This window comes from Lepidochelys olivacea (genome assembly GCF_965140295.1).
Source record: "Lepidochelys olivacea isolate rLepOli2 genome assembly, chromosome: 26".
In the NCBI taxonomy this organism is placed as follows: domain Eukaryota; kingdom Metazoa; phylum Chordata; order Testudines; family Cheloniidae; genus Lepidochelys; species Lepidochelys olivacea.
Window position 1 is genome coordinate 11,000,942 of NC_140436.1, and position 21,243 is coordinate 11,022,184.

Sequence of the window (21,243 nt, forward strand, 5' to 3'; positions counted from 1 at the left end):
TCGTTCTATGAATCAACAGCATGTACTAGCAGAGAAAGGAGAATCATCTCACGTCACTTCACTCAGCATAGATTCCGACCCATTTTGGGACAACAGACGGAGGAACAGCCCTTGGAGGAGACAGATAAGCATTTGACTTGTCTCCCCCCCTCGTTTTCATGACTGTAACAGAACATCTTTACGGTGGTTAGTAAACTTGTATTCTTATGGCACTCGGGGGACCAAAATTCTTTGGCATAGAAACCGGATGACAGTTCACTCTGTGCCTTTCCTTCTTGCTAGCAATCTTCATACAACTTCTTCCCAATTGGGCAGTTTACACCACATGAACCTAATGTTTGCTGGCTGACAACAGTTTTAGCTATTTTTAAAATTAATCCCCCATCTCTTTTAAAGAAACTGAAGTCTTCATTTTTCACTTGCATTTTCCATTCCACAGATCTCTTCTGTAACATTTCCTTAACAATCAGTGTCAAGTCTTTTCTTATGAGCTGGGTCTAAATCATACACCTTTATAAAAAGGATTATGCTTCCATTGTATTGTATTTCCCTCCCAGATCCATGAATAGCTATTTTAAAAACAATAAAAAGAACATCCACCGCTGCTTTTTGAATAGCATTATTCCAAAACAACCCAGTGCTTTTATAATGTTGATTCCAGAACACTTGAACAAATTCTATTCAATTTAAAATCTTAAACATTCTTTAAAAGTACTTTAATTCACAGAAATCTCTTGGTTTCTAATATACAGTAGATGGTTACTTTTTTTAAAATCCATTCTCTTTTCATGTATTTTCTGTATCTGGCTATACAATAACTTTCTATCTAAAGCTTTTTCATGTTCTCCAGTCCAATTTGCCCGCTTTAGGAATAAAAAAACAAAAAAAAAATAAAATTCTATTGACAATTTTACTAAGATCATTTCCATAGTTCTCTCATGTAAAGCTTCTTCTGGAAAGTGCAGTTTTACACATATAATGATACAACACATTTAAGCAATACTTTTATTATGAAGTGTAGATTGTAAAAGAAGATTAACTGGAGAGCAGACAATTGATGGTTAGTTCTATTTACAGAATTTGTTAAACTAAATGTGTGTGTGTGGGGGGGGGGGGAATAGTGGGGAAACTGGCAATAGGAGAGAAATGCTCACAGACTTTAATGTCTTTCCCTCTCAGGGAGAGGTCAATACATCTATAATTTAGTCATTCATACTTTCGCACATGAGAATCTGCACTTTTATCAATACAGCTACATACACATACACAAGGTTAGCAGTAAGCTAGTAATTATTCCACTACAGAGGACGAGTCCTTTTATTCAGGAAGAATTTTCAAATATATGATAGGAATGCTGGACTTTAAGATCATAAGCCAATGAAAACAAGTTTAGCGTATCCAGTTAGTTGACAAACTAAGCATGTCAAGGTAAAAAGAAAAAAGGTAAATGCCATCAAGTTGTATCTAGCTTGTCAGCACTTATCTCCAATTGTTTGAGGAGAGTGCATGCTTGTTCTACAAAGACTGAAGATCTGAATAAAGTTTACAGTAACTTGTCTACTGAAAAATGGTTCCATACTTAACTATGTTGCACTATATGTAGTTACAAGGGAAAAGAGGAAAATCCAGAACACATACGAGACGTTTGACTAAAACCCAGGGTAAAAAAACCAAACAACCAACAACTGTTGGACAATTTGGTTTGTACACAATTTACAGTTTGTTTTTTAAACACACACACACGCACACACACACACAAAAATAACAAGGGAATACATCCGCTGCTGCCACATTGCCCTTTTTGGCCAACAGTTCATTCAGTAAAAAGACACTACAGCCATACTCGCATGTATTTGGTTCTCAATTTTGAAATATTTCACTTGGGGTCATTTTTGTAGCTTTAACATTTTGGGTTATTTTTTGAGACAGCACAATTTGTTCGTAAGCAGGATCATTTTAGAGGGGTTGTGGAAAACCCTCTCAATTTACATGATCACCATATTTACTGGGCAGCTGCACTGCAGCAAAATCCAATTTAATTTCCCCCCACCCCACCCCCCGAAGCATATATTGCCAATTTAAAACCATCCTCTCCTAATTGTCTCCTACCTAGGAGATGAACAGCATTAGTGATTTTGTGTGTCCTTTCCTTTTGCCCGTTTGTCGGAAATCCTCCCTTCTCCCCTCAAAGGTTAAACACTTACATTAGCACTCTAGCCTAAGGGAAAAAATATCTGTTGTGTGCCATTTCTAGCAAGGATCATACATAGACTACAATTCACTAATTCGTTTGCTGTTAAGCTTTCGGTGGAGCTGTTTAAATCTCGGCAGAGTGGATAATGGTAAGTAGCGTTTCCTTTAGACATATGACAGAACAAGGAGTAATAGTCTCAAGTTGCAGTGGGGGAGGTTTAGGTTGGATATTAGGAAGAACTTTTTAACAACTAGGAGGGTGGTGAAGCACTGGAATGCGTTACCTAAGGAGGTGGTGGAATCTCCTTCCTTAGAAGTTTTTAAGGTCAGGCTTGACAAAGCCCTGGCTGGGATGATTTAGTTGGGGATTGGTCCTGCTTTGAGCAGGGGGTTGGACTGGATGACCTCCTGAGGTCCCTTCCAACCCTGGTATTCTATGCTAGTCAAGACAGGTGCACAAGGAACCATAGCAGATTGTACCAGGGATGAGCTGAAGGACGGACTATGGGAGTAGGTGGGACAGAAATAGAATCCGTTCCTGGGCCGGGAGATGGGAACATAGGGGTTTGTCTCCTTCTGTTTGCAGATTTATTTATTTAAAATAAAACCCAAAAAACCTGAAGGTTAACTCCTCTGGAAATGAAAACGTAGATAAGGTATGTTACAGAAACTGCGTCTGCTACTGGGTCACTGCTACAGGTCTATGAGCTGATCCACCAGCAGTAAAGACCTGGCTAGGTTGGGAAGACTGGATTCAGAGCTTCCACCGTTGTTTCTAGAATGCCCACCTGAAAGGGTGAGAGATAGGAATTCAGTATTGAACAGGACACACACAGGTTAGTTTCAGATGTACAAGCACAAGCAAAGAAAGAACAACCAGAGAAAGCAACTTTAAGTTGAGCTCAGCTATTCTATGTTACGGGTACTATGGTATGCAGTGTTGTTATAGCCGTGTCAAGGATATTAGGGGAGACAAGATGGGTCAGGTAATAGATCTTTTACTGGTGAGGGAGAGAAGGTAGCAGCCACCGCCAAGATTTACACCCAATAGGGCCTGCATGGAAAAGTTTAACAGAGAATTTTATCAGAATCAAATCAATGGGATTCTATAGGATTTTTAACGATATATTTCTATACTGCTATAAGATGGGTTACAAAATCTACAGAAAGGATGTTCTCTGTTCTAGATCTTTAAGAGTACTTCTATAACTTAAAGAGTAAATTTCTACAAGACACCATTAAGTCATTTACAGCCATTTCACAGGCTTTTTAAGTGATCCTGTAAATCCCCCATTGCATTTATATCATTCTCTATACAAAGACTTTTTCTTTATTTGGGGTGGACATTTCAAAAGCACCTCAGCACTGGCCCCCCTCTGCTTTCTTTCAAGTCAGTGGTGAACCTTCCATTGACTTCACGTGGGAGCAGAGCAGACTTAAACCTGCACTGAGGGCATTTGAAAAATCCCCCCCCAAATGACTTAGGATTTTTCTTAACGAGGGTCATTCTTTCAAAGCGAATATTAGCGGCAGAGCGGGCATGCAGTACGCTCCATGCTATGAAAGACAGGATATAGGCGAATTACAAAAGGCAAGTGTTCCACTGGCCAAAGAAGAGTAACGGATCATGTGATGAAAATATGTGTTATTTCACCAGGAACTTCAGAAACGTTTTCACTGCAGCCAGACTGCAGAAACAAGTCATTTGACAGGAGTTGTTCCAAAAAAGCTGCCTACCTCTGTCCCTAAAAAACCCATTAATGGAGTATCATTCACCTAATTTTATTTTTAAAGGGACAATGCCTCTTAATAGCTACATCCTTATATAAGTATGAACAATCGTCTGTAGATAGGATGGCAACATAAACATACAAGGCTGGAACTCAAATAGACAGGAAGGCCGCAAAGTCCTAATGACTGAGGCTGGAATTTTCAGAAGTGCCTTAGGGATTTGGGTGCTTGTCTCTTACAGGAATTCTTTGGAAGTTGGGCACTTAACTCATAGGCACTGTTGCAAATCCCAGCCAGAAAGGATGAACTCACTTTCAAAAGAGGTTTGAAGACAGATCAATCTCCTTTTCTCTTTCTTGGGCCAGGTCCAAAGCCCATTGACGTCCATAGGCACCTTACCATTGACTCCAATGGGCACTGGATCAGGGCCTTAAGAAGTAAAGTTACACCATAGAAATGTTTGTGTGATTGAGTTGATACAGCCCCGTGGCAGGGCATGTACAGGGCATGGGATGTGTGGCTGACTCCTGGGATGACAAGATGTTTGAATTACTAAAGGTTTATACCCATTGTCCTATCTCAGCAGTTCTCAAGCAGTGGGGCACACACAGCAAACTTTCTAATTCATGACGGTGGGGCAGCCAGGCCAAATCTGAGTGAGTGGCATTGTGACCAAGTGGTGAACGAATCCTTCTCAATATTGTATTATCCTCTCTCACTGGGCCTGATTCTCCCCACCCACCCCAAGTTTGAAAATCAGGAGTAACCTAAAAGACAATGCAGTAAGACAAACTGGCATGAGCCAGAGGAGAATTAGGCTCACTGATCACTAAGGAGATATGATTTTGGTGTAATTTATGTGTATGGCTTAGCACGACTACCCAATCAACTGGTTGCCATCATGTGTGTTCTTTTTAAAAATCCTGGCTTACCTTGTGAATTTTTGGATATCAACACTGGGATAGGGTCAAACTCATCTTCTGCCACCTTTGCAGAGCCCTCAGGAACATCAAAGCCTGATATCAGATTAGTATCTTCTGCAGTGTAAAGGAGAAACGCAGGTAGAGAAGCAAAGATAGCAGAAAAAGCATGTTAGAATTGCCAAAAATGTTAGGGTTGTTTTTTGTTTTGTTTCGTTTTTTAAAGTGGTTAAAAAGCAAGCGTTTAAATAAAAAGTTGAAATTAAGTTGGTAAGTCTAAGAAGGTAGTAGGGGAAGAGTCAATTAAACTCAAAAGCAAGAAAAAAAACAAACCTAAAACATACATGCACATACTCAGCTGAGCCAAATAATGAGAACCAAAATAAAATTTGGCCAACCCAATGCTTTAGCAGTTAGTACATTTCCTAGCTGAGCTAGAAACATGGGTTTGAGGTTACGCTGGCATGCTGCACAGCCAGCAAGGATTGGGGGCGAAGGCAAAGAGGAATTAAAACGTTCCTTTGCATCATCTTATTGGTGCTCAAAACACGCATACAGTTCCAGTCTACCTCTTTGGTCATGGGGCTTCATATATAAAGGGGGATTTGAGGAGAAAAATGGCAGCCTGGCACACGGGAGGTGTACAAAAAGATCCAAGACTGATTAGTCAGATGAGCCAAGACACGCGAGTTACTGCCCGTGGGAAAGAAGGCAAATAGTGGCTTGAAATCAATGGCAGTTAGGTGCCTAAACGTCTTAGGGATTTTTTTTGGGAAGATCCCACTAAAAGCTCCTCTGCTTCTTTAAGCAACTAAGTACCTTGGAAAATCTGGTCCACAAACCCTATGTGAAGTATATTCCCTCGCTATGGCTCAGGGAATCAGAGTAAAGAGGTTCATCTAAAATCCCTTTAGATGAAGTTGATAGATATCCTATTAGGTTTTGGCTGTGCTGGTGAAGGAAACCCTGGGAACACACATGGCTCTTAGGAGGATAAAGGGAAAACCACACATTTCTACAGAATGAATATGCAGAAAATCCAGGATCATGCAAGTGGGCTTTATGGCTTGGAAGACCTGAGTTCTTCAGCAATAAGACAAATAGCTGAACACCTTTTTGAGTCAACCAACGTTCTTTTCTGCTCTATCCATAATTGTTGATAGCTTTGAGACAATTGAAGTTTGTAATACATTTAGCCATCTCCATCTGTAGCCATTAAGGGAAGAGTGTTTAAACCTGCACTCATTTAGGCACCTTCTCAAGAAGAGAAAAATGCAAGCAAGCATGTACTTTTGGATGGGTTTCGTTAGGAGATGCATTTTCTCTTCAGTTCACTGTTTCAGCAATTTATAGTAACACACACTATTCTGTCAGTCTCTCATCCCACACATCCAGGATTCAGTTTTTTGTTGAGTAAATGCAAAGTAATGACAACCAAGGTTTGAGGGGCTCTAATTTAGAGCCCACAAAACAATACAATCTAGCAACACATATTGTGTAAATTCTCTAGTGTGACTTGCTGAATAAGACACAGTGGTTTGGAGAGAATATCAACTCATCTCTGGATATTGTTAGTGATACAAGTGTGCACCCCAATTTTAAAATCTTCCTAAATTTATCACAGTTCCCCTGAGCCAATAGCTGACGTGATTAAGGCAGGTTTGTGGTATCAATGATATCTTGTTGCATTGAGTTCTTCAGGCTGATTATTCTTTTGCACACAGTGGACAATTCGCCTGTGCAACTTATTGCCACAGGATTCACTGAAGCAAAGAACTTGGAAGAATTAAAAAAAAAAAAAGGATCGGACAGCTATATGGAAAAGGAGATCATCCAGACGTGCTAAAATAAAGATTTTGAAGAACAGTCACAGACAAGAGTTTTGGAAAAAGATATAAATCTGTGTGTCCAATAAGCTTGATGAGGAAAGTGAGATTTCCAAATTTGCCCTCAAGGCAATGAAAATAGCATTACGTTCTGTGGCAAATCAGGCAGAATTCTCTCAATTCATTCTCTCGTTGAAGTCCAACATTTTGAGCTTCCATTTTACCAAGTTCCATCACAAAATAATAGCCCGTGAACCTACATTTCAAGCCATTTACTCAGAATAAAGTTGCAGGGAAGTTTACTGTTGCAATGAGCAATTAGGAGAATTGCTTGTTTAAACCCAAAAGCTTTATGAAAAATGCAATCTCATTTTAAAATGCCATTGACTAAAAATTGATAACAAACTATTTCTATGGCACTTCCTCTCGTGACTGAACGCTTTCTATTGCCATAGGGATGTTTATCAACTGAGCTAAACAAAACTTAGTGTGAACAGACACCCAGAGGTCTAATCCAGGTTGGTATTCGCTCTTTGGGCCTGTCCTTTCAATGCAATAAACGAAGGAAAAACCCCTGTAGAGAGAGATTTACCATCCAAGGTACACTCCACATTTTATTTGCATCTTACTCATTGCCTGGCATTTTTCTAATATGCTCTTGGAGCGCGCACAGATGTTCCAGCGGTCGCTTCAGCACAGAGCAGGAAGCTGGAAGATCACAGCAGGAAAAGAACATCTTAAAACCTGTGCTTGAAGCTCTGAACTGATGAGCGACAGTCAACATCCCAGAGCCAAATATTATGAGGACCTAATTTTCACCCACACCGATTTCACTGGAGTGGTGAGCAACTCTGGAAAAAATAAAAAATCATGCCTCAAGTATCTTCAAACCCTAGTACGGATGGTCAGTGGAACGCACAAGGTCTTGCCTCACACAGCAAGAGCAGAACTGGGAACAGAACCCAGATCTCCTACACCAAGGCATGCGCGTTAGTCACTAGACAATGCTCAGGTCAAGATGCACTGGCCAAGGTCCAGAATTGCAATTCTTCATAGCCACAATATGTTAGCCCACTGTAACTCTGCACTTCAGGTTCCCCAGCCCACCTCCCACAACTATACCTCCCTAAACTTTTCAGTTTGTACGTTACACTTGAACACCTAGTCACTTTTTCCACTGAATGCGTCCGATGAAGTGAGCTGTAGCTCACGAAAGCTTATGCTCAAATAAATTGGTTTGTCGCTAAGGTGCCATTAGTACTCCTTTTCTTTTTGCGATTACAGACTAACACGGCTGCTACTCTGAAACCTAGTCACTTCTGTAATTAGTGTCACTTGGTTCATGGGCTCTTTCTAGCTAAACACTTCAGGGAAGAGGATATGTTCCTCAAATCTGGCAATACTAAGTCACACAGGACTTATGCTACAAACAAACCAAACACTGGCTCTTCGAGAGGGGAAGCACAGGTTACATCATCAGGTACAGGTATGACAAAAATGCCCAATGGCAGGTTACCTTTGTGAGCTTGAGCTGAAATAGCTATAGGAGCAAACTCATCCAAGAGGTCAGCAGCGGGGTTAGAAAGCAGAGAACAGTCAAGTAGAGAATCTTCCCCAGTGAGAGAATCTGAATCCAGATTAACAGCCGTCAGGCCACAGCAACGACAGCATTAAACAGCACACACACAAGACTGTTAGGTTAATACGGTCACACTCCTGTTACCATCCAGTTAGTATTGAAAGGGCAGTTTGCAAAACCTGCATGTAGCCACATCTAACATTATCCTGGTGGGAAAAATTTTCCACCATTAGAGAGCTTTGAAGGATCCCAAAGTGTTTTAACCACCTACATGCAGAAAACCAGATTCACCCCAGGAAAGCAGCCGCCTCTGGAGTGGTGAGAGCAGCAGTCAAGTCAGAATCTTGCACAATGGAATGAGCTAGACATTAGCCAAGAGAACAGCGAGAGTCCCTCCCTCTTGCAAAAAACTCCATGGGATCTTTGGATATTGTTTAAGTCAAGACTGGAATGAGGAGGCTTTTGCTGTTGTTGGCCTGGTTTAAGGTCTTGTTGGAAAGACAGACTGTATGGTAATTATTTAATTTACTTTGCAAAGGAGACAGTTGCTCATAGGAGGATTTAAAACCATGGTTTCAGGGAAGCAAGGAATTGCAAGCCTAATATTTTAGATGCAGCTGACTACCTTTTCGAGATAAATAAGTAGCTTAGCTCAACTATCTGAAGAGGCTTGTCAGCCATAGACCAAACTAGATACAATTCATTTCTGTGTAAAAAACGTTAAGTAACATTTCAGGTATCTTAAAACTACTGATGTCCTGTGGCACGTTGGGACACTGTCAGCTGGGGCCTATCCTGAGAAGTTCTAAACATCCCGTTGAAGTCAGTGGGGCTCTGAGAAGGTGTAAGGATCCACCCGTAGGAGCAATTTTCAGGATCAGGGCTTATGGAGTAAGGAAGAGGGATGAATTGCCAATTACAGAACACAGACAAGATATAGGTGACACTGAAGACTGGCATTCCTAACATCCACAGGAGATCTCAACAGGAAATTGGAAATTTCATATTCATATTGGCAACACACCACTAACAAGCGTCTATAACTAGAGACACGTGATTTTAAGGGAAGCTAATTTGGGGGGGCGGAGAAGGCGGGTCTTTTTATTCTAGTGTGAAAGAGACATTAGTGGATTAACAAACCATAAAGACGTGATCTGTCTACTAAGCAATTGGGGGTGGAGGGAAGGCGATTGCCACATGCGTAGGGATACCCGAGTTACCTTTGATCTAGTTAGCTTGCGAGCACAGGCTAGCTACTCCACTGCATAGCCAGGGTCCTGAGCGGGCTTGCATCAGCAACTAGCCTATGCTCCCAGTGCTTAACTGCTATTGGCACTCAAGCTAGCTAGAACACATCCAAACATGCTGAAGTTCCCATCTCTGATTGCAGTGTAGACATACCCACAATTCTATGCCCAAGATCCAGAGGCCTCTCTGGACATATATACTGGATCAAAAAAATATATATTATATATAGCGTCACCCGCAGAGGGCCAGCACTTGTCAGTCTATCGTAACACCTGCTCTGGAACAAAGAGAGGGTGCTGGATGAACAACCAAATGCTTCTGTAAGATTATTCTCCAGCAGGCTAACGGTGACCTTTAACGAACTAGCTGAAATTAGCTTTATAAAAACAGGGTCAATTTAAACTGCAGGTGAGGTTAGGGGGAGGAGAGAAAACAGTTTAGTCAAGTGGATAAGATCTTCCTATTCACTATAAAGGGGTCCTACGGCTCACACTAACGCTTTGGGGCATCTCACAAACCTGTTCTGTTGGAAGCAACTGAGTCGGTCTGGGAGGCGAGGTGCTGGGGCACTGGAGCCTCAAGGCCAGGTATGAGACTCTCAACAGCTAGGTCATCTTTTCCTTACAGAATGCACCCGCGATCAGAGCAGAGAGAAGGGAGAAGTTAGTTTTCCAAATACAGCACAGGTAGAAGCTGAGAAGGCAGTTGTCAGAATCTATAAATATCTCTTTAATACATAGGTCAGCTACGCTGGCAGGAATGTGGCAGCTTGATTTTATACTCAGGTTAGGATAACAGCAAATCACTGAAACAGACCACTCATGAATAACCCAGAGCCTTATTAGTCTTCAGTTTTTGCAAAGAAAACGTCATTAAAATTCCATCGCTCTTTAGTAATAGGGGACATACAAACACCTAAGTATCCGAGTGCCTCTCAATCTTTAAATGTATTTATCCTCCCATGCTCCTTGAAGTAGGGCAGTGGTATTAGTCTCATATTACAGATGGGAAACTGAGACCCAGAGAGGCTAAGTGACTTGCCCTAGGTCACAAAGAACTCTGTGGCAGGGCAGGGACTTGAACGCAGATCTCCCGAATCCAAGGCTAGTTCCCTAACCACCCATCTTCGATAGCGTCCCTACATCCATTCCCCTCACCCAGCACACCATCCTCCCTCTACACGGGGCTCAAAGAACCCCCTCCTCAAACACCACACTGGTCACAGCTCTGCCACATTATTGAGGACAATAGGGTAAACCTCAAGAGTTTAAAGCAGTGCTGAGCTATTCAGCTGTGACTCCCCCTGGAGTCAAGGGGCACGGTGCCTTGAGAGGCAAATTCGGCCCTTTGCACCTACTCTTCTAAGCAAGGTGTGTTTTGTGATGGCTGCAGGCCTACCTCTCACCTACCCTAGCCCAGCAGCATAAACATGCGCAGTTGTCGTGTGAACGGGCAGGAGCAGAACATGCCACACAAATTACAGTTTGTTATTTTACCATTCACAGCATCAGAGGTGCAACCGAAGGGGTCAGCTAGAGGCAGGATATCAGGGAGCAGAAGCGCAGTCTCAGGAGATTTGAGACCCTCAATCAGTTTTTCTGGGTTAAGCAGAAAAGGAAGAAAGGAAGCAGAAAAAGCAAAAAAGGGAAATAAAAGCAAAGACGTTAAACAGCTGCTCATCTGAGGAACCAATCATCTCACATTACACTCTGTTGGTTCATACTAGCATGGCTCTACACAGGTGAAACTTATACAGCGCCCTCCAAACAAGGATCTCAAAGCACTTCACAGAAGTATCTAACTGATCCATTTTACTTCTAGCTAAAGGGACACCTACAGAGGTTAAGGCCCTAATTCAGTGAGTATGTAAGCATGTGCTTAAGTACTTCACTGAACTCAGGGCCCTAAGTGACCAAGGTCACACAACAATTCAGTGGAAGAGCAGGTGTTCTAACCCCCACCACCTTGCTCTCGAATACCAGGTTGTCGCCTCCAGAAAGTCACCATAACAAACAAAAAAACCCCAAACAAAAAAAAACACCCCACAAACCAAGTCTTAAAAACCAAGCATAAAAAAAGAAAAAGAAAAAACTATAAACCCATGAACTGTGAAACAGTTTAAAGCTCCCCTAACTGTTCCTATATTAGAAAGGTATTTGGTTATATTAGAATCGTCATATAAAAAGAAAAAAGGACACAGATCTTCAAACCCACCCAAGGGAGTTAGGCATACTATTTCCATTAATTATTACGAGAACTGCATACACAAATGCCTTAGGTAGCTAAATAAAATTATTAAAAACACTACAAAGCCAAGGCTCACAGATCTAACGTTGGTTTATACAGCTGTCCAGTCACCAATAATTTTTTTTCCAGATACCAAATAAATTTTAAATCTGACGTCGAGTTCTCGGCAATGGCATGCCTATTATTTCCACTGCTGAATAATATTGCGTTTTGGCAACTGCCAGAGGCAGGGCTACGGTAACTGGTTAGCATGGGCAGACAGTAAAGCTGGCTTCAGTTGCATTTACCTAGAAATCAACCTGGCACACACAACTGTGGAGAATTATGGATCAGGCCCCTTTTGTGGTGTTCCGATTCAGGAGTTTGGTTTGGGCCCCATTTCTCATTTTAGCTTTTACATTCCCCATAAAATTCGGCTCATTTTCTTAATCACCGTACAAGCCTTACAGAGCACAAGAGTTAAAAAAAATTATGAAGTTTGGTACTTTTAAAAATAGATCTGTAATTTTAGTTATTCATATTTGAGACCTGCCTTCCCGGGGCCTGATTCCAGAAGATTTGAACCTCTGCCCTCTGAAACTCAGCCCTTTGCAGAGGGTCTCTAGTTGGACACCCAAACTTTCTGAAAGCAACCTTGATTGTTTGAAACCATTCTCCTTCATCACCACCCCGACCTCTTACATGCATCTCTGCTCCACCCTCATGTTTCTTTAGTGAAATGTGTTCCTCCTTCATTTCCGCCCCCTGACCTCAAAAGGGATCATCCATTTAATCTTCACATGCAAAAGGCTCTCTCTCTGGTCAGCCATATGGCAATAATTTTATCAGACATGCAATCACAAACTGACTCACTGCAACATCTTCTGTGGATTATTGTGGGATGAGAGTGTTGGTGAGTTTCTAGACACTGGGTAGCTGTCTCCTGAGAGAACGCTTGGAGTTGGAGAGAGCCGGACAACATTTTTCAAACAAAAACTGGGGTTTTTTCAATGAAAAAAACCAAAACCACCTTTCCCTATCCCCATCTTCTCCACAGCCCCATCCGGTTTTAAAATTTTCCATGTAAATTTGATGAGAAACTTCAGTGGTTCTTTGCCATAATTTGTTGCCTGTTTTTAATTTCCTGTTTCTTTCATTGCCAACTTTTAACGGTCAGCATGGTCACTTAGCAGTCATAAGAACTTAGCACTGGACACGCTTTTAAAGAGGACTACATCCCTTCAGAATACAGCTTACAATCTGAGCTAGACAAAACACATACAGGGTAGGGAGCAGGGAAAGGAAGTTCACCAGGACTGCAGTGATTGCAGTGTCCTGTTTGTTCTAATTGAAAATCTATACAGAGGGAGATTTTTCAAAAGCTCCCAAGTGACTCAGTAGCTTTCAAGCACGTGGGTGCATTTGAACAGCCCCACCCAGAGTTTCTATTTTATGTTGTACTCGGTCCTAAACGTAAGGATTGTGAGATAAAGCATGGTAATAGTACCGGTGAAAGCCAATACCTGCAGCTTGGGGACAGAGTGAGGGCTGCTTAGAAAGTGCTCAGTGACCCCTGTGTACACTGATCTATGGTTCCGCTTTAAGCAGCAGGAAGCGCTGCTATATTAAAGAGGTGCTTCTCTCCGACCGTTAGATTAGGGCAGTTTCTTTAAAACATGCTTATGAATAAACCACAAGCTTAGCTTCTTGACATCAAGATCACTCGGCACAAAACGGTTCGTGAATTCAAACTCTTCAGAGTAACTTCACCAGCATGCATTTTTGACCACAGACGCCAAAGAAAAACACCGTAACAGAAGGAAATGTTTTAGCCTAGACTACTTCCCATGCACTGATCTTAGGCAGCTGCAGTTCAAGAGTAGGTGTGCCTCGAAAGGCAGAGCTCCCTGCTCTTTTAGCCTCTCTAGTTATACTGAGCTGCTCTCCGTCCAAGGAATAAAATAATTCAAGCTAAATGCTAGTTTTTATGTCAGTCAGGAAAGTTACTTCACTGGAGCGGAACTGAGGTCACTTATTGGTCGGAGCAGAGACCAGCGTTGTCAGATAACTAAGCTGAAATTGAAGAGACCATTGTGCATGAAGCAGCATTTGTGGGGAAAAAGTTACGATGGAGATCTCAGGGCCCCATTCCATTATCTGTATCAACACGGTAGCCAAAGTACACACGGTCTTCCACATAAATTAAGGCGGCTGCTTCTTGGGTAAGCAAATTTCATCCTCATCATCAAGCCTTCCATATATGTCTTGGGTTCCACGTGTGATGTGACAAATCAATTGCCAAACACAAAAACACACAATGCTTAGTGCTAGCTGCATCTTCCATTATATTGCATGGGATGGATTCTATAACCCCAGTTTTCTTTAGGCTATTTGACAGATCTGTTATTCTCCTAAACAATAAAATCTTCTCCTAGAAGATAAATAAGGGAGAGATTTTCAAAGCTACAAAACAGCAGTCAGGCACCCAACTCCTGCTGACTTTCAGAGGGAGTTTATTATCTCTGCCATCTGTGCTTTGGAAAAATCTGCCCCTAAATCTGTGAAACATAAGAGGGGGGAAATCTATTTAAAATCTGATGAAACTTTAAATAAGTAACTAAAACGTTTGTTCTAAAGGTTTAGTTAAACATATTCTTATACTAAGGGACTAAAAAGGTAAGTTACGTTACATGAATAATAGCAAGTTTAATGCGAAAACTGAAGTCACTGAAATTTGTGTTACAGAATCAAGGCTCATTATCGCAAGCTCTATGTTAAATTCAGGTTTTTATAGCGTAGCTGAAAATTTAATGGGGATCTTTCCAACACAGCTTGCACTAGTGTAGCTAACATGCTACAGTCCATCTGTGCCAGTTTTCACTTCTCAGGTTCTAGCACTGACGTGTGATCAATTAAGGATATCCTTGAACAACTGCACAACTCGAACTGACAAGCGAACGGTGTTAGCGGTTAAGCACACCTAATTTGGCCTGTGTCCCCAAATCCATATCCTATCACATGAATGCAAATCGGGTACTTCAGGTCTGCAGTTAGTCCATTGGCATGAATCAGGGATTTTCCCCATCTGCAACTGCTGAAGGCAAAAATCTTTTTCAGGCTCGTAAATTGCATCCATGTTTGGCACTATGACCCTGGAATGTCCTGGCCAAGCAGTGAGTTTAAAGAGTGTGGTTACAAAGCCCTAGGAATTAGAGGGGCTGATGGGCCTTTAAGCAGAGCAGTCCATTAGGAAGAGAGTAAAGGAGGATTCCTAAGAGACTTTCAAATTAAGCAGGGAAGGAAGAAAAACCAAACCAAACCGCACCACACTTCTCTACTATGGTCCACGATAGTTCAATACCACTCTGAACAATCAGGCTGCAACATCTCAAAGCCAAAATCTCTACAGCCGGGCACTGCACGCTACAGGAACGTTACTCACTCTTGTACCATGGAGAAAAAGCAAAACGAAATACAATTCAATAGAGCACAGACCTTTCCTTCCGGTGTCAACTGAGAAAGAAAAACAAGGTGGTAAAAATCCTGCCAAGTCAACTGTGACACTGCGGGGTGAGGGTGAGGGAATAACTGAAGTATATGTAGAGTAGTCACTCAGGAAGATTTCTTCCTATTGATCAATCAAGTATTAAAGATGAAAGGAAAACTTCTGATGCTTCAGCCTCAGAAGGCTCTGACTAATCAAAGGATGGGCCTGGACTTTAATGCTCTTCATGGAGTTTCTGCAGACCTGAATATATATTACAGAACAAAAAAAAAAAAAAAAAAGAAATTCAGTGATTTTTTTTTTTTAAAAAAGATTTTATGTTGTAAGAAATTAGCAGAGTGATGTGTAATAAATAGGAAGCGGGTCCTTAGCTATGGAAGGTGGGTTTTTTCAGTCTCCTAGGGGGCTTAGTACAGGTCACTAAGCTTTTAATGAGAACTGAGCAGCCAAGTCCCTTAAGCCTGACCTACACAGGGTTTGTACTAATATAAACTATGTCGGGTGGGAGCGCAATTTCTCTACTAGAATAGTTACACTGGTACAACCGCAGTGTAGATGCGCTTACACCAGTATGAAGGTGCTTTACATCAATACAGCCTATTCCCATAGAGGAAGGGGGAAATAAGCTGTACCAATAGAAAGCATCTTTATACAAGAGTAACTGCCCAAACTAGGGTGGTTGTACTCCCTTCTCGTACCACTACCACACCTGTGTTTAGATAAGGCTTTAAGCAGCTTTGAAAGGCTGCTCCCTATGCTTTTGGCTCCAGGTTTGCCAACTCTAGCAAGTCTCACGATTCTTGGCATTTTTTCAAGCTCCTGGGAGTCTTGTCATTGCAGGTCTCTCAACTCAAGGTTCAAAACCTAGAGAGCAAATAAGAAGAACCCAACATTTGTTATTGTTTAAAAAGCTCATGATTTTAAAGCCAATCCTGATTTTGTGCATGGGTGTGCGCAACTCTGGATTTTTCCCCACACTGGGGTTGGCAGTACGCAACTGCTATTCAGCTGCTAGCTAGCTGTATCATCTCCGAACAGTGCTGATCGCCACGGTGATACTGTTGCTTTGACGCACCTCTTGGGATAAGAAAATAAAGTCAGGGAAGAGAGCCTGCCTGCTTATTTGAAAGAGTTAGTTGTAAGCCTCCAAGAGATGTACAATAGGTAATTTCTCTTGAAAAAGCAACACTACTTGTTGGGCCATATGGGAATCCTAATTAAGACTGAGGATCCATTCTGCTCATGGACACAGATGGCACATGTATTCTCTCTCTGCCTACTTTTCCCCTACCACTCTTGCCTATTTAGACTGTAAGCTCTTTGGGGCAGGGACTCTCTCCTACTAGGTCTTCTATAGTACCTGGTATAACAGAACCCTGGTAGCAGTTGAGGCCTGTAGGCATTACTATAAATATGTATCTAAGGGCAGAATTTGGTTTGGTGTCATTTGGGGGGCAGGGGGGAGTTATTGTATGAAATTAAAGCTATGCAGACAGACACATTATCCTTCATGGATGGACCGTTCTCTTCTATTCCCAGGATAGAGGGTACTTAAGAGGGGCACAGTGATGGAAGATAAAGGCTGAGGTCCATCAATGCCCACTATCCTGGAGTCCTAAGAAGTCAACCAGGCATAGAATAATTGGGGGGGGGGGGGAGGAGGGAAGTGCAGCTTCCCCTTCTCTTCTGTAAGCACAGGTATGCTATCCCTGCTCTCTCCACCTGGACTGTTCCTTGGGAACTCTCCCTCTTGTTTCAATCTACTGTAACCACTGACCTGACCCTAACAGATCATTCAACTCCACAGAGGAAGGAGAAAATAAGCCAGGATCCCTGCCAGTACAGCATGGCAGGGGGTGGTAAATTAATTTTGGAGGAGAAATTTGATTCAACCCATGCCTGTGACTAACAATTACCCTGCCTAAATTTTTAGTCCCATTCATGCCCGCAAGAGACCACTGATAACCAGGTGACTGTGTATTTCAGTCCTGAATTACTGTAGCTTGGATTGGATCAGTGTGACCGGAGACATTGAATCTCTTACACCAATCACTGCGATCGGTCAAAATGTTTTGTTCAAACCACTGCCCTCCCTTGCAATGAAAAGTAGCCTTAGAAAACAAACAAACAAACAAAAAAACCCCATTTTGTTCCCTTGGAATTTTTTCCTTCTTTTGATGACAAACAAGAAACCCCAAAAGTCTTCAGTTTCCATTTTATCAGTTCCTGTTTCCCCTCACATGCCAGCACTCCCCTCTTACCCTTTTTTCAGTGCCAAAATTGCAGGGGAGGGGGGAAACTAGACAGAAAGGGGAAAACAACAAACCAACAAAATTTGGAGAAATACTTCAGTAGCCTCCTATTTCACATATTCATAAATGCTTGTACATCTGGTTTTGTGCCTTCAGTAAAGATATGGGTAAACATGCCAATATGCCTGAATATTGTGTGACTACGGAACTAAGGCCCCCATTCAGGTGCTTACATTTAAAGCCTGCCCAGAAGTTTGTCCCTATTCAGCAAAGAACTTGATTGTTCACATGCTTAAAATCAAGCATGTGCATAAGTACTTTGTGAAAGCGAGTCTCAAGGGCTGTTTTGGAACTGACTGTTAGCAAAAGAGAAAGATGCATAAACTCAAACTGTATATACAGGTCACATGTAAAAAAAACGATGTAAGGTTATTGCATAAGAGGATTTTTTCTTTTTTCCCCAAACGAAGCAAAATCTGCCTTCAAGTTCCATAACTCAGTTTAATTTATGGCTTCCAGACTCTCTTGTGCAAAAATTCACTTCCAATAATACAGTGGCTACTTGTTCACTGTAAGCTAGATTTGTACTGATAGGAATCGAACAGCCACACGCAGCAGAAAAATTAGCATTCAGATCAACCGCTCCATTATGATTAATCAGCAGTGAAGCCTAGAATAAGCTTATTAAGAAAAACTTGGCTCACTTCCCGACACAGGCACAAAGAAAAACGTTTTCAGCATGAATTTTTCATTTTCCAGTATTTTAACAGATGTTTTGCTTATTTTTATACCTCGCTTGCCAGCCTCTCTTACCAGTTACATTTCCATTAGTGATTGCGCAGAATAAAAAGGGATGTGTTAAAGCAAATCCAATTTCCACTGGACTGTTGCTTAGTTTTTATCTCAGTTTCTCCATTGGACACAGTTCCCCATTTTCCCTAGAACTATTCCTAATTTGAGGTAACATTCTTAATGTTAAGTTATTGAAATGAAAACAAAACCCTGCCACTAGGAGACTGTTTATCTCGGGGGCTGATCTGTGAGAGAAGATAAGAGTACATTATATTGGCTGTCTAAGGCTCTCTCTTCACTGCAGGGTTAACTCAGGTGATCAGAATCCGAGTTAACCGAGCCCAGGTGGGAGCAGCTGCGCTGTAAAGCCCTACTTGATTTACTGGATCCTCCCTGTTGCTGCGTGCGTGTCACTGAGCTGAGCCACTCTGGGATTCTTTCCCAGTGAATTGTGGGAGAACTGGTCTGTCCTTCCGGGAACACAGAAAAATTGCAGGAAAGCGTTGGGAGACTATAAGGACTCAAGCAGCTTAGCCTACATCCTCACTGCAAAGTGCGCTCATTCCAGCCCACGTGAAAGCAGGACCCAGACTCTAACCCTCAGCGGCTATGTCTACACTGCATCTGGGAGCAGAGCTCCCAGCCCAGGTCCACAAACTCGGGCTAGCACACTTAGAATAGCTACATAAATATTGAGATGTCGTCATGGCTTGGGCTGGTGTTGTCAAGCCCTCCCCACCCCCAGACCCAAGCCACAAAGGTGTACACAACATGAGCCCCACCAACACAAATCTGTGGACTTGGGCTGGGACGCTCATTCCCAGATACAGTGTAGACACATCAGCCTGGCCAGCTAGTTTGGGTTTAAAGCACCACCCAACTCAGGGGAGAGAGTTTGTGGTGTGAATGGGAGGGGGATTAGGGGCAACATCTGAAGAAGCAGCGAAGTCTGCAGTGAAGACAGACCCTAAGAGTGTTATTCCTGCAGCACCAATGGTAGAGGCTCATGCTTTTAGTGCCGAAGGCCTCTGACCAAAATCGACTGACGGGCCAAGGAAGCAAGGTGGTTAAAACAAATATTCTACAGCTGGCCAATACTTCTTGTACTCTCCCTCCTTCCCACCCCTTTTGGAAAAAAATTTAGCAGACATTAATTTAAAGCAAATATTTATCAAGTGGCTGTGCTCTGCAACTGACCCTCACCAGAGAAGTTAAACGAACACAGTACAAAGTATGTAACCAGAATCTCTTACAGTCAAATAAGGAGTTTCTAAAGCAATTTGTCCATGCACATTTAAAGAGATTTATACACAAACAGATGCCTACAGGTAGCGCAAGTCTGGCTCTTCTGGGCAAAAGGGACTCTATAAAATGGTTGTCTACCAACTAGATGTATCCACTCCCCTCGTGCCTGAGCCACCTATGCTTACTTAGCAGACGTGTGTTTGCAGGAAGTACTGCAGAGGCAATACAGGTATGGGAGAGCAAGCAAGGCATGTCCTGCCTGATGGATCGGTGGAAGTTATCAGCCAAGTTCAATTCCAGAATTCTCTTCACTGCTGACTTTAGAGACACGGGCAGCCATCTCCATTTTCAAATCGCAGGACGAGTGTGTGCCAGAAGCGGTTAGAAAAAAAAATTCCAGAAACATGTGACCTGGGCACATTTGCCATCTAAGTCAGAGAGAAGAAGTCACTGCCCTCATGCATCCGATGAAGTGAGCTGTAGCTCATGAAAGCTTATGCTCAAATAAATTGGTTAGTCTCTAAGGTGCCACAAGTCCTCCTTTTATTTTTGCGAATACAGACTAACACGGCTGTTACTCTGAAACCTGCCGTCGGAAGGTAACTGTTCCAGGAGCTTGAGCACCAGCTGCAGACCGGAGCATGCATCCTGCAAACACTTACACCTATAACTTCATACGTGCATGCAATGGATTAGTGAAGGCAGGTGTGGGCTGTAGCTTTAAATATTTGCCATATATGGGGCTAGCACAATCCAACAGATCAGAAACTACCTCCTCTGATTATCGTCACCCAAGGGCAGGGTTGGAAGGCAATTTCCTCGTAATGGTTTCTATAAAGAGGCTTAAGAGCTGCCTGGAGCCAAGTCTACCAATGCTGCTTGCTGCACGGAAATTCAATACGCAATATGAAAAAGAGCTGGCTCAGCATGCTAGCCCCTGCCATTTGTGTTGTGCGTACTGGGCAGGGAGTTTTGCCACTGCTTCAGGCTGACAGGCCAAGAAAGCAAAATGCTTCCAATAGCATTTGGAAAAAAAGGAAAACGCAAGGGGATCCCCTAATAGAATGGGGTATCAACTCTTGACGTGCGCTCATTTAGGGGAGGCAGGATTTGGGAAAGTATCTATTTCTGTTGCTGCATTAAGGTTGCATGGCCCAAAATTTAAGCCCTGAAAGTGACCCAAAAGCATGAGCTGCCACAGCTTGAGCTGTAGGGCCAGGGTCTGTAGTTGGGCACTGCAGCCTCACATCCTCTGTGGGTTGGGCAGAGACGGGGATCTAGAATCCAGACTGACCAGTGGGTTACACAGCGACCAAGGGGCACATTTGTACAGCAGAACTAGTGCTAACCAACGAGCCAAAAGGAATCAACCGTCTCGTGGCGAAGGTTCTAAGTTTAATACCTAGAAGTCCGAGACTGATCTAAAATAGCCTTAGAAAGTATGACTAAATACCCGAGTATTCTTTAAATTATTGTATACACTGAACCCTTACGTACATTATAGAGAAAAATTCTGTTAGTAGTAGTAATATCTCAATAGCACCCAAGAATTGAATCAGGAATCACTACTCCATTGTATATCCATCCCCCAACACCTACACCCACCCAGCAGGGCCAATTTCCAAAAGGTGAGGAGCATCTGTCATTCAATACATCCTGCAGGCTTTTGATATCTGCCCCCATTTTCAAGCTTCCCAAGGCATAAATCTGAAAGTGACAAATATTT

The 21,243-nt window shown here is 42.4% G+C and overlaps 1 protein-coding gene across 1 annotated transcript in view; it reads right to left on the bottom strand.

The window, feature by feature from the left end:
- Positions 1 to 747: 747 nt before the first annotated feature.
- The window catches only part of AAK1 (AP2 associated kinase 1), a 114,589-nt gene continuing 94,093 nt past the window's right edge, over positions 748 to 21,243 (bottom strand). Inside the window, exons 18-22 of the mRNA XM_084615275.1 lie at positions 10,994 to 11,095; positions 10,016 to 10,117; positions 8,187 to 8,297; positions 4,857 to 4,961; positions 748 to 2,981 (exon numbers count right to left, since the gene is read on the bottom strand). Of these exons, the coding sequence (XP_084471401.1) occupies positions 2,887 to 2,981; positions 4,857 to 4,961; positions 8,187 to 8,297; positions 10,016 to 10,117; positions 10,994 to 11,095 (515 nt within the window). The 3' untranslated portion in view covers positions 748 to 2,886. The remainder of the gene's footprint in view (positions 2,982 to 4,856; positions 4,962 to 8,186; positions 8,298 to 10,015; positions 10,118 to 10,993; positions 11,096 to 21,243) is intronic.